Below are 17,353 nucleotides of genomic sequence, written 5' to 3'. Positions count from 1 at the left end.
GACACCACCCACACCCTCCACCTCCTCCAAGACTTCCGTTTCCCCGGCCCCCAACGCCTTATCTTCACCATGGATATCCAATCCCTCTACACCTCCATCCGCCATGACCAGGGCCTCCAAGCCCTCCGTTTTTTCCTCTCCAGACGTCCCCAACAGTACCCTTCCACCGACACTCTCATTCGTTTGGCCGAACTGGTCCTTACCCTTAACAATTTCTCCTTTGAATCCTCCCACTTCCTCCAGACCAAAGGCGTAGCCATGGGCACATGTATAGGCCCCAGCTATGCCTGTCTCTTTGTTGGCTACGTAGAGCAGTTGATCTTCCATAATTACACCGGCACCACTCCCCACCTCTTCCTCCGCTACATTGATGACTGCATTGGCGCCACCTCCTGCTCCTGTGAGGAGGTTGAGCAATTCATCAACTTCACCAACACATTCCACCCTGACCTTAAATTTACCTGGACCATCTCTGACACCTCGCTCCCCTTCCTAGACCTCTCCATCTCCATTAGTGACGACCGACTTGACACTGACATTTTTTACAAACCCACCGACTCCCACAGCTACCTGGATTACACCTCTTCCCACCCTATCTCTTGCAAAGGTGCCATCCCGTATTCCCAATTTCTCCGCCTCCGCTGTATCTGCTCCCAGGAGGACCAGTTCCACCATAGAACACACCAGATGGCCTCCTTCTTTAGAGACTGCAATTTCCCTTCCCATGTGGTTAAAGATGCCCTCCAACGCATCTCGTCCACATCCCGCACCTCTGCACTCAAACCTCACCCCTCCAACCGTAACAAGGACAGAACGCCCCTGGTGCTCACCTTCCACCCTACAAACCTTCGCATCAACCAAATCATCCGCCGACATTTCCGCCACCTCCAAACAGACCCCACCACCAGGGATATATTTCCCTCCCCACCCCATTCCGCCTTCCGCAAAGACCGTTCCCTCCGTGACTACCTGGTCAGGTCCACGCCCCCAAACAACCCACTCTCCCATCCTGGCACTTTCCCCTGCCACCGCAGGAACTGTAAAACCTGTGCCCACACCTCCTCCCTCACCTCTATCCAAGGCCCTAAAGGAGCCTTCCACATCCATCAAAGTTTTACCTGCACATCCACTAATATCATTTATTGTATCCGTTGCTCCCGATGTGGTCTCCTCTACATTGGGGAGACTGGGCGCCTCCTCGCAGAGCGCTTTAGGGAACATCTCCGGCACACCCGCACCAATCAACCCCACCGCCCCGTGGCCCAACATTTCAACTCCCCCTCCCACTCTGCCGAGGACTTGGAGGTCCTGGGCCTCCTTCACTGCTGCTCCCTCACCACCAGACGCCTGGAGGAAGAACGCCTCATCTTCTGCCTCGGAACACTTCAACCCCAGGGCATCAATGTGGACTTCAACAGCTTCCTCATTTCCCCTTACCCCACCTCACCCTAGTTCTAAACTTCCAGCTCAGTAACTGTCCCCTTGACTTGCCCGGACTTGTCGAACCTGCATAGCTCCTTTTCCACCTATCCACTCCACCCTCTCCTCCTTGACCTATCACCTTCATCTCCTCCCCCACTCACCCATTGTACTCTATGCTACTCTCTCCCTACCCCCACCCTCCTCTAGCTTATCTCTCCATGCTTCAGGCTCACTGCCTTTATTCCTGATGAAGGGCTTTTGCCCGAAACGTCGATTTCGCTGCTCGTTGGATGCTGCCTGAACTGCTGTGCTCTTCCAGCACCACTAATCCAGTAGTTGGTTTTCAGCATCTGCAGTTTTTACCTCAGCCTTCCTGAGTTACTGTTCTAATGCAGTTGCTGTGTAAACATTGTCCTAAGCTTAGATTTAGTGAGCTAAATCGGTCTCACTTACCCAAAAGGCAGTGATATAAATCCCAAACTGAGGTCAATGTATTTTCATCATAAGAGAAGTAGATCACTGACAGTTTTGATTCAACCATTTTAAACAAAGCAGCCTTTTTGGAATAAACAGAGTCTTGATAATTTGGTCATTGTCTCTTTGTGAATTCTCACCTCTTTGCTTTGACCTTTCCTTTGTCTAGGTGATCATCTATGTGGAGGATGTGAATGATGAAAAGCCAGTTTTTACCCAGCAACAGTATAACCGGCTAGGGCTGCGGGAAACTGCAGGGATTGGCACATCAGTCATTGTCGTCCGAGCGACCGACAGGGACACGGGTAAATCAACTAACTCTCTCGGTCTAACGTTGAACGGTGTGGTCAGCTGGGAAACAGGGGTTAGCTGGCTGAGTAGAACCCTTACCAATGTGTTCAACCAGTTGGGTCAAAATTCGGGATGTGATGGGTCGAGGGAGGGGGATGAACAGCCACAGCAACAATTTGAACATCCAACGTCCCAATGCTTTTCAATGCTTTTTGAGCGGTGCAAAAAAATAACAGTATTGAGGAGATGTATCCTGGTGCAAGTGTCCCACTGTTTTTTTTATTTCTACCCCAGGAGATGGAGGCATTGTCACCTATATGATCCTGTCTGGCTCAGAGAGGAAGTTTGCCATTGATGAGAGTACTGGTCTCATCACCACAGTGAACTACCTTGACTATGAAACCAAGACCAGCTATTTCATGAATATATCTGCCACGGATCAAGCTCCACCTTACAACAGGGGTTATTGCACTGTGTACATCACCCTGCTCAATGAGCTGGATGAGCCCGTGCAATTTACAAATGTGTCATATGAAGCTACAATTATGGAAAATATCCCAACTGGGACTGAAGTGGTCCAGATCCAAGCTCAGTCTGCTGACAACATGAACCTGATCACCTACCGGTTTGACCCAGACACCTCTGCCCACACTCTGTCCTTGTTCCAAATAAACAGAGTTACTGTGAGTATGTAGCAATGGTGTTGTGATCCTGTACTGTCTTGTGATGTCTTAAATTCAGAGCTTCACTCTCAGTCTTGGGCTTCTTTCTTGTGGGTATATGGTTATTGGGGTTGATATTCAACGAATAATATTTTATTATAACTAAAAGGAGGTAGTGGTGTTGTCACTGGGCTAGTAATCCAGAACCCCGGATTAATATTCTGGGAACATGGGCAGGGCAGATGGTGAAATTTGAATTCAGTGAGAATTAAGCTAGCCTAATAGTAGCTATGTAACCACAGTCAATTGTCATTATCATTCAGGGGTGGCATGATGGTTAGTGTTACCTCACAGTCCCAGGGACTTGGGTTCGATTCCACCCTTAGGCAACTGTCAGTGTGGAGTTTGCACATTCTCCCTGTGTCTGTGAGAGTTTCTTCTGGGTGCTTTGGTTTCCTCCCACAGTCCAAAGATGTGCAGGTTAGATGGATTGGCCATGGACGTTGCTCATGGTGTCCATTCCTGATGAAGGGTTTATGCCTGAAACGCTGCCTGACCTGCTGTGCTTTTCCAGCACCACATTTTTCAACCCATGGGAATTCAGGGTTCCAGGGATAGGGTCGGTCCGGGTGGGAAAGTCGGTGGGACTCAATGGGCTGCTTCCACACCAAAGGAATTCTATGATTCTAAAAATAAAACACGCATCTGGTTCCTTAATGTCTTGTAGGAAGAGAAATCTGCCATCCTTACCTGGTCTGGCCTATATGTGGCTCCAGACCCACAGCAATGTGCCTGACTCTTAACTGCCCTCTGAAATGGCCAAGTGAGCCATATGGTTCAATGTTGTGCAGCAAATGATACCCACATCTTTGGAAATGCTGTAAAAACCTCCACATTCTTGGTGTCCATTACAGAGAGGGTGAGAGATTGCAAAGAGTAGTAAACTTTTCTTCCAAAATATTCATCCAGTCTGGGATACCGAGATTGCATGGTCAGCATGATCATATTGAATGGTGGTGCGGGCTCAAAGGGCTGAATGGCCTACTGCAGCACTGAATTTCTATGGTTAGACTCAGACTGATTCTGCTACAAACACAGTCTACCTGAGCTTGAAGTTTTGTTTTCTCTTAACCTTCGAGCTATATCACTGTTTCTTCAGTGCCGTTGGGGCAAGATCCTGAAACTTCCTGCCTAACAGCATTATGGGTCAAACTATAGCACATGGGCTGCAGTGGTTCAAGAAGGAAGCTCACCATTACCTTCTCAAGGGGCAATGAGGGATGGACAATAAATGCTGAACCAGCCAGCGACACCTACATCACATGATAGGAACAAAGCACTCTGATGAGACGTTGCACTGTATAGGAGGAGATCTACAGATTCTCAATCCTGTGCGTAGATCATTTGAAAGAGACAATTGGTGGTGGTTAACCTGAGGGTCACCACTCCTCAGATCAGGGGCAAGGTTGAGAAAGAGAGTCCTTCATAGTAACCTCAGCTGGTGTGGGAATTAAACCCACACTGTTGGTGTTACTCTGTTTTGCAAACTCCAAATAATTGTGCTTACCTGCCACCTTCTTCCTTATCGGACATTAAAGTGAAGCCGATGGGTTTTCATCACAATGTTGAAGGCAGTGTTCCCATCGGCATAGTGCATTGCCTGTATTAGACCAGCTGTTTTTTTAAAAAAACAATTCCCGATTATTATTATATTCAGATTTCACTGGCTGCCTAATTGGGATTAGAACCCGTAACCCCCAGGACATTAGCCTGGGGTTCTGGATTATTGGTCCAGTGACACTGCCACTGCAGCACCACCCTCCCCAGTTCTGCATGAGGCTGTTGAAGAGTTTGGATTTGTGAGTAGAGTATATGACTGTCCCTCCTCTCATTGTCTCTCACAGGGTGTGATAACTGTCCGGGGACAGATAGATCGGGAGAAGGGAGATTATTACCTGATCACAGTCATTGCAGATGATGGGGGACCCAATAAAGACTCCACTGTGGTAAGGATATAAAATTTATTCAAAGGAGAATATCATTGCAAGTAATTTTATGATATAAATATGAGTAAGTTCACATTTTACTGATAAACTCACAATGTCAGCAATAGTTGTCTTTAGTGTTCTAAGCACACACACTGGAGTTCAGGAGATGAACAGCATTTTAAAGAGACTCGTGGGTCTGAAAATTAGTTTGTGTTGCATACCGTTTTGTAAGTGCTTAGCGATCAATTAAATCTGTAAAATGACAGGTATAATGTAGACACATATGATCAGAATGCTCTTCCTGATTCCAAAGTTAAATATTCACACATCCCCTTCAGTCTTATCTACCCCATTCCCTTTCCAACACTTTCCATCCTTCCCCCCTCCACTCCTAAACCACCTCCTCTTCATCCCCCTTCCCAACACCTCCATCCTCCTGTCCTTCCTCATTCAAACCAACCCCAACCCCCACCTCAATAGGTATGTCAGGATTAAAAGAATGACTACAGTAAGATTAGAACCATTCAAGATAGTAGTGGGAAGTTGCACATGGAGTCAGAGAAGCTAGGGGAAGCGCTAAATGAATACTTTTTGTTAGTATTCACACTAGACAAAGACAATGTTGGCGAGGAGACTTCTGAGATACAGGCTACCAGACTAGATGGGATTGGGGTTCACAAGGAGGAGGGGTTAGCAATTTTGGAAAGTGTAAAAATAGCTGAGTCCCCTGGGCCGCATGGGATTTATCCTAGGATTCTCTGGGAACCCAGGGAGGAGATTGGCTTTGATCTTTATGTCGTCACGGGCGGCACAGTGGCACAGTGGTTAGCATTGCTGCCTCACAGCGCCAGAGACCCGGGTTCAATTCCCGCCTCAGGCTACTGACTGGAGTTTGCACGTTCTCCCTGTGTCTGCGTGGGTTTCCTCCGGGTGCTCCGGTTTCCTCCCACAGTCCAAAGATTGGTCAGGTGAATTGGCCATGCTAAATTGCCCGTAGCATTAGGTAAGGGGTAGATGTAGGGGTATGGGTGGGTTGCGCTTCGGCGGGGGCCGAAGGGCCTGTTTCGACACTGTAAGTAATATATAATCTATAATATAGTCATTGTCTACAGGAATAGTGCCAGAAGACTGGAGGGTAGCAAATGTTGTTCCCCTGTTCAAGAAGGGGAGTAGAGACAATCCTGGTAATTATAGACCAGTGAGCCTTACTTTGGTTGTGGGTAGTGTGTTGGAAAAGTTTATAGGAGATAGAATTTATAATCTGGAAAGGAATAAATTCATTAAGGATAATCAACATGGTTTTCTGAAGGGTAGGTTGTGCCTCAGAAATATCACAAACCTATTGAGTTCTTTGAGAAGGTGACCAAACAGGTGGATGAGGGTAAAGTGGTTGATGTGGTGTGTGTAGATTTCAGTAAGGTGTTTGATAAGGTTCCCCATGGTAGGCTATTGCACAAAAGACGGAGGCATGGGATTGAGGGTGATTTTGCAGTTTGGATCACAAATTGGCAAACTGAAAGAAGACAGAGGGTGGTGGTTGATGGGAAATGTTCATCCTGGAGTTCAGTTATTAGTGGTGTACCACAAGAATCTGTTTTGGGTGCATTGTTATTGTCATTTTTATCAACAATCTGGATGAGGGTGCAGAAGGATAGGTTAGTAAATTTGCGGATGACTCTAAGGTCAGCAGAGTAGTGGATAGTGCAGAAGGATGTTATAGGTTACAGAGGGGCGTAGATAAGCTGCAGAGCTGGGCTAAGAGGTAGCAAATGGAGTTTAATGCAGCAAAAGTGTGAGGTGATTCACTTTGATAGGAGTAACAGGATTGCAGAGGTAATGCTAATAGTAAGATGCTTTGTAGTGTAGATGAGCAGAGAGATCTCAGTGTCCAGGTACATAGATTCTTGGAAGTTGCCACCCAGATAAATAGGATGTTAAGAAGGGCGTACGGTGTGTTAGCTTTTATTGGTAGAGGGATTGAGTTTTGGAACCATGAGGTCATGCTGCAGCTGTATAAAAGTCTGTTGCGGCCACACTTGGAGTATTGCGTACAGTTCTGTTCACTGCATTATACAGTGAATGTGGAAGCTTTGGAAAGGGTGCAGAGGGGATTTACTAGGATGTTGCCTGGTACAGAGGGAAGGTCATGCAAGGAAAGGGCTGAGGGACTTGAGGCTGTTTTTATTAGGGAGAAGAAGGTTGAGAGGTGACTTAATTGAGATATATAAGATAATTAGAGGGTTAGATCGTGTGGACAGGGAGAGCCTTTTTCCTTGGATGGTGATGGCTAGCACAAGGGGGGCATTGCTTTAAATTGAGGGGTGATAGATATAGGACAGAAGTCAGAGATAGTTCCTTTACTGAGAGAGTAGTAGAGGCATAGAACACATTGCCTGCAACAGTAGTAGACTCAGCAATTTGAAGGGCATTTAAATGGTCATTGGATAGTCATATGGACGATAAAGGAATAGAGTAGGTTAGATGGGCTTCAGGTTGGTTTCACAGGTCAGCGCAACATCGAGGGCCGAAGGGCCTGTACTGTGCTGTAATGTTCTACGTTCCCACTTGCCCCACTCCATCTCCCAAGGCCCATCCGAAACCTGCTCCTACCCCCCTCTTCAAACCCTCCCAAGCCACCACAACCCCATTCCCAACTGTTCCCTCCGCCCTCTTTCACAGTCTCCCTCTTCATCCTCCTCATCGCCTCTCACAACTCCCCCACACACCTCCCAGCCCTTTCTTGCCTGAGAGCTGTTGTGTTATTGAAAGAGGTCCTTCCTCTCACTGGTCTTCAGGTTGACTGAGAATGACATCAGCTGCAGTGATCCAAAGTGGGAGTTCAATGATGGAGGAGTTGTTGGCTTCCTTAGTCCAGCAGAAGGCAAAGACCCTTCTTGCTGAATCTTCTCAGCTGGGCTATGTTTGCCACACAGCTGATGTAGAAGGTTAGGTAAAAACGAGGACTGCAGATGCTGGAAGCCAGAGTCTAGATTAGTGGGGTGCTGGAAAAGCACAGCAGGTCAGGCAGCATCCGAGGAGCAGGAAAATCGACGTTTCGGCAAAAGCCTTCCTGATGGTTTTCTTGCTCCTCGGATGCTGCCTGACCTGCTGATGTAGAAGGTAGTCTCTTTCCTCAGAGTGTTTCAGAAGCAGCATTGCAGTCAGCAAAGCTCTTGGGAAAATAACTGAGTCATGTTATCACAGAGGTTGAGATTTTACATCTTTGACATTCTTCAGTGCTTCTGATTTAAAATGATTGATGTGGCATGTTTGACTAATAAATCATTTATTTTATTTCTCTCCTATCATGGATGAGCAGAAGGTAAACTATGTGTATCATTTGCTGTTTTTGAGTGGAGTAATCTGTTCTGTGTTAGTGGGACCCTGTGTGTTGCATGTTATCGGGTCACATAGCTCGGTGTGTAAGGTGCCAGGGTTCGTCTGACTGCAACCCCTAAACAAGAAGGGCAAGGGCAGCAGGTACACAGGAATGCCACCCCCTGCAAGTTCCCCTCCAAGTCACTCACCATCCCGGCTTTGAAATGTATCACCGTTGCCTCACTGTCACTGAGTCACAACCCTGAAACACCTTCCCTCCCTGACAGCAACTTCAGCACGGGGGCTGCAATGGTTCGAAAAGATGGCTCGTCGACTCCTTCTGGAGGGTCACCAGGGAAGAGCAACTATTGCTGGCTTTAAAACAAAGTTTCAGGGCATTGTGTGGAAGAACTGGGTCTCTGCTCTGTTCAGAGCTGAGAGTGTGGTGCTGGAAAAGCACAGCAGGTGAGATAGCATCCGAGGAGCAGCAGAAACGATGTTTCGGGCCAGAGCCCTTCATCAGCTGGCCAGTATTTAACTCCCAGTCAATAGAACAATGACCTGGTCGTTATCCTCAACGCTGTCTTTGGAACTTGTATGTGCACACTGACTGTGTCATTTCAAACTTTGCAGCAGTTACTACACATAAGGAAGTATGACGTTGGCTAGAAGGTGCTCTGTAGTACCTCAAAGTTATAAAAGGCACTGTGCACACGCAAGAACTTTCTTTATTTTGTGACAGTAAGGAAGTTGTCAATATTTTTGTTGTAAAATGCTCTGTGCCATCAGGATTGGACGTTACATGAGCAGATATGGATTGAGCATCATATTCTTAAAAAGCATTGAACTCTGGTCAGGATGCATCAGTAACATGTCATTTAAGAAAATGAAACTGTGCTTCTCTGGAAAAAGACATATTGCTCTCAGGCATTAGAACCAATCAGGATGTGATCGAACAGCCGGTGTCAACAAGCATTTCAGTCGGATGTCCATCTCTATGTCAGACAAGAGTTAAGAATCTCTACTCCATGTTCCTGTTGTTTACAAATCTTACATAAACATAATTAAAGCATTCGAGGGTCAAAGCCATAGTGAGCAAGCTGCTCCATTCACCATCTTAGCACTGCTGCCTCACAGCGCCTGAGACCCGGGTTCAATTCCTGCCTCAGGCGACTGACTGTGTGGAGTTTGCACGTTCTCCCCGTGTCTGCGTGGGTTTCCTCCGGGTGCTCCGGTTTCCTCCCACTGTCCAAAGTTGTGCAGGTCAGGTGAATTGGCCATGCTAAATTGCCCGTAGTGTTAGGTAAGGGGTAGATGTAGGGGTATGGGTGGGTTGCGCTTCGGCGGGGCGGTGTGGACATGTTGGGCCGAAGGGCCTGTTTCCACACTGTAAGTAATCTAATCTAATCTTGGGCCAGCACAGGTGCAGTCTGCTGAATGGTCACCTTTCACACTAACCTTCTGAAACTCTGAGGATTTCTAAGTCCTGGCGACTGAGGTTACTGTAAATCAACATAAACTATAACATGTTTTGCTTATAATTTAGGAATCATGACCTGGATGAGACTAATATTAGTCTGGTTGAATTCTTTCTGCCATTTTAATTTCCAAGTAGCCTAAGGAATAACAATAGGATGGACCGTTGACATTTGTTCTAATGAATGATGGGTATTCTAGCACCGCTCCATCTTCTGCACTATCCCTTAATTACCTTCGTATCCAAAACTCTTGTCAATCATTAAACTGAAACTCAACAATTGAGCATCCATAACTTTTTGAGGACAGAGAATTCCAAAGATTGTGAACTGTTGGACTGAAGTAAAGTCTCTTCACCCCTGTCTGAATTGGCCAGCCACTTCTTCTGAGGCCGTGACTGGACTCTGGACCCGACCCTCCAGCTGTGGGGAAGAGATATGAGCTTCTCTGGGAACTCAAAGCTGACAACTGCGTTAAAACTGTCCACAAACAAACATCAGATGGACATACTAAATCTTTCTCGGCGAATAACCAAAAGGACTCAATTCTGAGTTTATTGCATGAGTGCACCATCAAAGGAAATAGATGTTGTAGAAATTAATACTTTGCTGTTTTAAAGCTACCGTTTCATAAACTGTACTCAATTCAGCCCTTTTCACCACTGAAGCAAGCTGTTTTCAATCAACAGAAAATGAAGAATGGAACTATAGCACTTACCATCTTCAGTGTTTAAATGGTCCACTTGTCAAAAGATAACCAATAAAAGGCAGCAGTTTAAATGCCATTCAGTGATTATGGTCACTGAGGGAGTTGAAACAGTGATTAGAAATATAAAGAAGGAATGATTATCAGAAACTCTGGCAGGCCAGAGGAATGTGGCATCTTTCCCAGATGCTCTCAAATTATTTCACTGTTGTTTCAATTGTTTGTGTTGAATTCCCGACACTCTGATGTTGCAATTTCTCTGCAGAAAACAGGAGGGAGTTTTGTATGGAGACACAGGATCCAGTGACCACCGAAATGAATGGGAGGGGGTGTCTGTGTTCCTTTAAACACCTTGTGTTAGCATAGAGTTATAGAATCCTTACAGTGCAGAAACAGGATGTTCACCCCATTGAGTCCACACAGACCCTCCAAATCATATCTGACCCAGACCCACCCCTCTACCTGACATTTCCCATGGCTGTACATCCCTGAACATTATGGGCAATTTAGCATGGCCAATCCACCTAACCTGCACATCTTTTCAGACTGTGGGAGGAAACCAGAGCATCCAGAGGAAACCCACGCAGACTCAGGGAGAATGCACACACACGCACGCACGCACGCACGCACGCACACACACTTGCCCAAGGCTGGAATTGAACCTGGCTCCCTGGCACTGTGAGGCAGCAGTGCTAACCACTGAGCCACCGTGCAACCCTGTTGTTTTGTCTTTGTGAATGTGAATGTGTTTTCTGTCTTTCACAACTTCAGGCCATCAACACAGTCAATGAAGGGCTCTTGAAGTGTGGTCACTGTTTCAGTATAAATGGGATTAGCAGATCTGTGCACAGCAAGCTCCCACAAGCAGCAATCTGATAATGAGCAAGGAATCATCTTCTTTGTGGCATTGATTGTGGGATCAATATTGGTCAGAACACTGCAGGGAACTTGAGAAGCTCAGCCATATCAATGGAGAGAGAAATAGAGTTATCATTTCGAGTGCGATATGACTATTCTTCATACTCTGTTCCCATTATTCCAAAGAAGAGTCAGAGAGTCACAGAGATGGACAGCACAGAAACAGACCCTTCAGTCCAACCTATCCATACTGACCAGATATCCTCACTGAATCTTGTCCCATTTGCCAGCATTTGACACATAGACCTTTAAACCCTTCCTATTCATATACCCATCCAAATGCCTTTTAAATGTTGCAATTTACCATCCTTCACCATCTCCTCTGGCAGCTCATTCCATGCACGTACCACCCTCTGTGTGAAAAAGTTGCCCCTTAGGTCTCTTTTATATCTTTCCCCTCTCACCCTAAACCTATGCCCCCTAGTTCTAGACTCCTCCACCCCAGGGAAGAGACTTTGTCTATTTATCCTATCCATGCCCCTCATAATTTTATAAACCTCTATAAGGTCACCCCTCCAGGGAAAACAGCCCCAACCTGTTCAGCCTCTCCCTGTAGCTCAAATCCTCCAACCCTGGCAACATCCTTGTAAATCTTTTCTGAACCCTTTCAAGTTTTGCAATATCTTTCTGATAGGAAGGAGACCAGAATTGCACGCAATATTCCAACAGTGGCAAAACCAATGTCCTGTACAGCCACAACATGACCTACCAACTCCTATACTCAATACTCTAAAGTGAGGACTGCAGATGCAGGAGATCAGAGCTGAAGAATGTGTTGCTGGAAAAGCGCAGCAGGTCAGGTAGGTCAACGTCGATTCTCCTGCTCCTTGGATGCTGCCTGACCTGCTGCGCTTTTTCAGCAACACTTGTTTCAGCTCTGACCAATAAAGGAAAGCATACCAAATGCCGCCTTCACTATCCTATCTACCTGCGACTCTACTTTCAAGGAGCTATGAACCTGCACTCCAAGGTCTCTTTGTTCGGCAACACTCCCTAGGACCTTACCATTAAGTTTATAAGTCCTGCTAAGATTTGCTTTCCCAAAATGCAGCACCTCGCATTTATCTAAATTAAACTTCATCTGCCACTCCTCAGCCCATTGGCCCATCTGTTCAAGATCCTGTTGTAATCTAAGGTAACCTTCTTCGCTGTCCACCACACCTCCAATTTTGATGTCATCTGCAAACTTACTAACTATGCCTCTTATGCTCACATCTAAATCATTTATATAAATAATGAAAGTAGAGGACCCAACACCGATCATTGTGGCACTCCACTGGTCACAGGCCTCCAGTCTGAAAAACAACCTTCCACCACTACCTTTGAGCCAGTTTTGTATCCAAATGGCTGGTTCTCCCTGTATTCCATGAGATCTAACCTTGCTAACCAGCCTCCCATGGGGAACCTTGTTGAACACCTTACTGAAGTCCATGTAGATCATGATTACCGCTCTGCCCTCATCAATTCTCTTTGCTACTCCTTCAAAAGACTCAATCCAATTTGTATCCTGAATCAGAAAGTTTTCTTGTACACACTTAACAAATTCCTTTCCATCTAAACCTTTAATACTGTAGCAGTCCCAGTCTATGTTTGAAAGATTAAAATCCCCCACCATAACCACCCTACTATTCTTACATATAACAGACATCTCGTTACAAATTTGTTTCTCAATTTCCCTCTGACTATTAGGGGGGGTCTATGATACAATCCCAAGAAGGTGATCATCCCTTTCTTATTTCTCAGTTCCACCCAAATAACTTCCCTGGATGTATTTCTGGGAATATCCTCCCTCAGCACAGCTGTAATGCTATCCCTTATCAAAAATACCACTTCCCCTCCTCTCTTGCCTCCCTTTCTGTCCTTCCTATAGCATTTGTGTCCTGGAGCATTAAGCTGTCCGTCCTGTCCCTCCCTGAGCCATGTTTCTGTAATTGCTATGATATCCCAGTCCCATGTTCCTAACCACGCCCCAAGTTCATCTGCCTTCCCTGTTAGGCCTCTTGCATTCAAATAAATACAGTTAACTTTATCAGTCCTACCTTGTTCTCTGCTTAGTTCCTGCCTGCCCTGACTGTTTGACCTTTTCCCAACTGAAGCAGTCTCAATTTGATCCCTTTCCTCACTATCTCCCTAGGTCCCACCACTAACGTTCTCCCCACCCCCCCTCCATTTACTAGTTCAGATCCTCCTGAGTGGCTCTAGCAAATCTCCCTGCCAGTGTATTGGTCCCCTTCCAATCCAGGTGTAATCCATCCATCTTGTACAGGTCACTTCAAACTCAGAAGAGATTCCAATGGTCCAAAAATGTCAACCCTTCTCCCCTGCACCAGCTCCTCAGCCACACATTCATCTGCTCTATCCTCCTATCCTACCCTCACTAGCTCGTAGCACTGGGAGTAATCCAGATATAACTACCCTTGAGGACCTCCTTTTATAAATTCCTGCCGAACTCTCTATATTCTCCCTTCAGAATCTCATTCTTTTCCCTCCCTATATCGTTAGTTCAAATGTGTACAATGATCTCCTGCTTCATTCCCCTGAGAGTCCATCACCCCCTCCATTTTCCAAAACACCATACTTGTTTGAGATGGGGATAGCCACAGGAGACTCCTGCATTACCTGCCTACCCTTCGTACCTTTCCTGGAGTTAACCCATCTCCCTGACAGTATCTGCGGCTTTTCTCCCTTCCTATAACTGCCATCCATCACACCCCCTAGCTCTTGTAAGTTCCTTATTGCCTCTGACTGCCGCTCCAACTAATCCATGCGATCTGATAGAATTCACAATCAAACACACATCCTGCAGACATAATCCTCAGTGACATGGAAATTCTCCCTAAACTCCCACATCCAATAGGAAGAGCGCATCACTCTATTCCTGATGAAGGGCTTTTGCCCGAAACGTCGATTTTCCTGCTCCTCGGATGCTGCCTGACCTGCTGTGCTTTTCCAGCACCACACTAATCTAGACTCTGGTTTCCAGCATCTGCAGTCCTTGTTTTTCCCTCGTTGATGTTAACCCTACTACGAATCCTTTTGCAAGGATGCCTGCCTTGAAGAAGTTTTCCTCCTCTCTCTACAAGAATCTCAGTGAGTCTCTCTCTCTCTCATGGCACCCCCCCCCCCCCCCCCTCTATTCCTGATGAAGGGCTTTTGCCCGAAACGTCGATTTTCCTGCTCCTCGGATGCTGCCTGAACTGCTGTGCTTTTCCAGCACCACTCTGATCCAGGAAGAGCACATCACTCTGCTAATGGCCATCTTTGCTGTTTCGTCATCTACAGAGCCAGAAAATAGCCCAACCTTTTTGCTCTAAAAAAACAGTGCTCCAGATGAACTTGGTACTGAGGGTCTTTATTTTAAAAATTTAATCAAGAGACAGATTGCAATGAAACATATAATCAAGAAAGATCCCACTCTACTCACTCCTCGAGACTTACAGCAAGGTTATACTTAAAAACTGTGCGCTTTTCTGTTCCTGTGTTGTGAGCTCTCCTCCACAGGTTCCTGCAAGGTCAGTTGTGAATTTCAGTGTTCATTAGTTTTTCCTAGATGCACTTCGATGTCCAGAGATACATGAATTCACACAACAAAGGCCGATTCACAGTTAGCAGTGTCGGGGTTATATCCTTCTCTCCCTCACTAACCATGTGGTTGCTGCCTTCTGTCTGTCTTCCTCCTTTTAACAGTCCCCAAAGATCCAAAACAATGCAGCAGCATATCAGACAGTAAATGCTGTTCCTGGAATTCGAGGAAATCACCTCCAGTGCATAAAGTACCTCAAAAAGGGAGCAGCTCTTACAGCCGCCATTTGTTTCCTGTCTTCGAGTCATACTGAACTCAAAACGATAAGTCTGTTTCTCTCTCCAATAACTGAAATATTTAGCTCTTACGATGCTGATTCCTAGCCTGCTCTTCCCTTACGTAGCGCCGTAGTATCTTTTGTTATTCACGTGAGAGGGCAGAAAGGACCTCCATGGAACTTCTCACTCAAAAGACGTGCCTGCAACCATGTTGCACTCCCTCAGTCCTGCACCAGAGGTTCAGCCTGTATCTTTGGACTCAGAAACGGCCAAAAAATACCCATTGCCTTCTGACCCCGGTCCGTGTACCCCTGTGTGGGCCACAGCTGAGAGAGAAATGGGAGTTAACATTTCAGGCCTGAGGCCTTTCATTCAGGACAAAACGTTATCGAGGTGTAGCTGCTTTTAAGCAAGAACGACGGGGGTGGGGGGGTGGGGAGCGCAGAACATGGGCTGAAGTTGTAATGGGATGATTACAGCACAGAGGTTGGTGATTTGTCTGTACTGACACTCTTCTTCATTGTGCAGTCAGTCCCATCCCCCCTGCTCTATCAGCCCTGCAAATTCCTTTCCCTCAAGTGGCCATCCAGTTTCACTTTGATTCATTCCTGATGAGGGGCTTATGCCCGAAACATCGACCCTCCCCCTCCTCAGACACTGCCTGACCCGCTGTGCTTTTCCAGCACCACACCCTTTGACCCCAGTTTTGCTTTGAAGTCAATGATCATCTCCACTTCCCCCACCTTCAGGTCATTGCCATTGGCAGGAAAGGTCAGAGGATAACTGACGACAGGGGTGACGGTGTGAGGCACTGGAATGAGTGACAAGCAAAAGATGGGTCAGTAAGTTACAGTCGGAGGCAATGGTGGAATCAAAACCAACAGCTGGTGCTGAAATAACGGCAGCAGTGGTTAGGATTCGGTGGGCCGAATGGCCTGCTTCCACATTGTAGGGATTCTATGAACCAGGAATGAAGCAATGTTACAGCAGCACTAAAAATGTTTGTACGTCTTTGACGAAACATTCTGCATTTATTAAGGGATTCAGGTTTATCTACAGAATCACAAAACAGAGACTGATCTTGGTTTGCACCGAGTGTAAAGGAGGCAGATTCAGTCACAGTTTTCAAAAGGATTACCTGTGGGGCGGGGCGGGGTGGGGTGGCACCAGCTGAGCATCTTCTGGAGAGCTGGCAGGAACATGGAGGGTTGAGTGGTCTCATTCCGTCACAGACATTTTGCACCTTAAGAGTTGATTTCTAATGTGTGGATGCATTTGGTGAACTTTCAGGTGTTTCTGTGTGACAAAATAAGCTGCTCCATCTCTCTCCTCACATGTGTGTGTTTATCTGTCTTCTGCAACGTGGTACAAAGGGGCATTTTCTGTTTTCATTCTGTCTTGTGGCATCCAGAAGTTTCCTGTCACCAACAGCTGGCTGACCTTCCTGGCTGAATGAACCTCCTTCATTATTACCTTCATTCATAGCATTCGGAGCTCTGAATCTCACTCCCATAGTCCAAGTAATTCCATTCCATTGACCTCACGATTCTTGCTTATTTGTCCTGAATTTGGTCAGACTAGAGGCTTGGGAAGGCTCTGGAAGGGATCCAGGGGAGGTTCACCAGGATGTTGTCTGGGATGGAGAATTTGAGCTCTATTGAGAGATTAGATAGTCTAGGATTGTTTTGTTTAAAGCAGAGGAGGCTGAGGGGAGACATGATTGAAGTGTCTAAGATTATAAGGGGTTCATTTGCTGAAGATGTTACCTAGTATGGTGATGAAACGTCTGAAAACAAACCTTCCAGCTCAGTGAGCAAACCTACCTCCAAGATTATAAGGGGTATGGACAGGGTGAATAGAGAGCAGCTGTTCTTTTTGGGTTGAGAGGTCAGTCATGAGAGGGGAAAGTTTTAGGCGAAGGGACAGGAGGTTCAGAGGGGATGTGGGGAAAAGTATTTTCACTCAGCAGGCCGTGGGCATCTGGAATACACTGCGAATATTCTCCATGCACAGCAATCAGTGTCAACACCACCTGCTCCAGAGGTCACTACCACTCATGGACTTCAGAGACCCATGTAGTTGGAAGGAACATTAGACAGAACACTGGTTACCTCTTTCCCTTATTAACTGAATTAAAATTTCACCCTCAGCCCTCAGATGGTGTGGTATCAGGGTGACAGCTGCCTTACTGGACCATGTTCAGCACGGTCTCAGTGCACCAGCATCGTGAACGAGCCTTCACTTGTCACAGCGTGAATCGTGCCGTGATGCCTGCCAAGGTTTCTATCCTTGCCTCCA

At 46.4% G+C, this 17,353-nt stretch overlaps 1 protein-coding gene across 1 annotated transcript in view; it reads left to right on the top strand.

Moving 5' to 3' along the window:
* Positions 1-17,353, top strand: part of cdh23 (cadherin-related 23) — a 967,008-nt gene that overhangs the window by 728,202 nt on the left and 221,453 nt on the right. Inside the window, exons 30-32 of the mRNA XM_072583543.1 lie at positions 2,066-2,201; positions 2,482-2,870; positions 4,754-4,855. Coding sequence (XP_072439644.1) covers positions 2,066-2,201; positions 2,482-2,870; positions 4,754-4,855 — 627 coding nt within the window. The remainder of the gene's footprint in view (positions 1-2,065; positions 2,202-2,481; positions 2,871-4,753; positions 4,856-17,353) is intronic.

The sequence above is a fragment of the Chiloscyllium punctatum genome, chromosome 13 (genome assembly GCF_047496795.1).
Source record: "Chiloscyllium punctatum isolate Juve2018m chromosome 13, sChiPun1.3, whole genome shotgun sequence".
NCBI lineage: Eukaryota > Metazoa > Chordata > Chondrichthyes > Orectolobiformes > Hemiscylliidae > Chiloscyllium > Chiloscyllium punctatum.
This window is presented reverse-complemented; position numbering and strand designations above follow the sequence as displayed.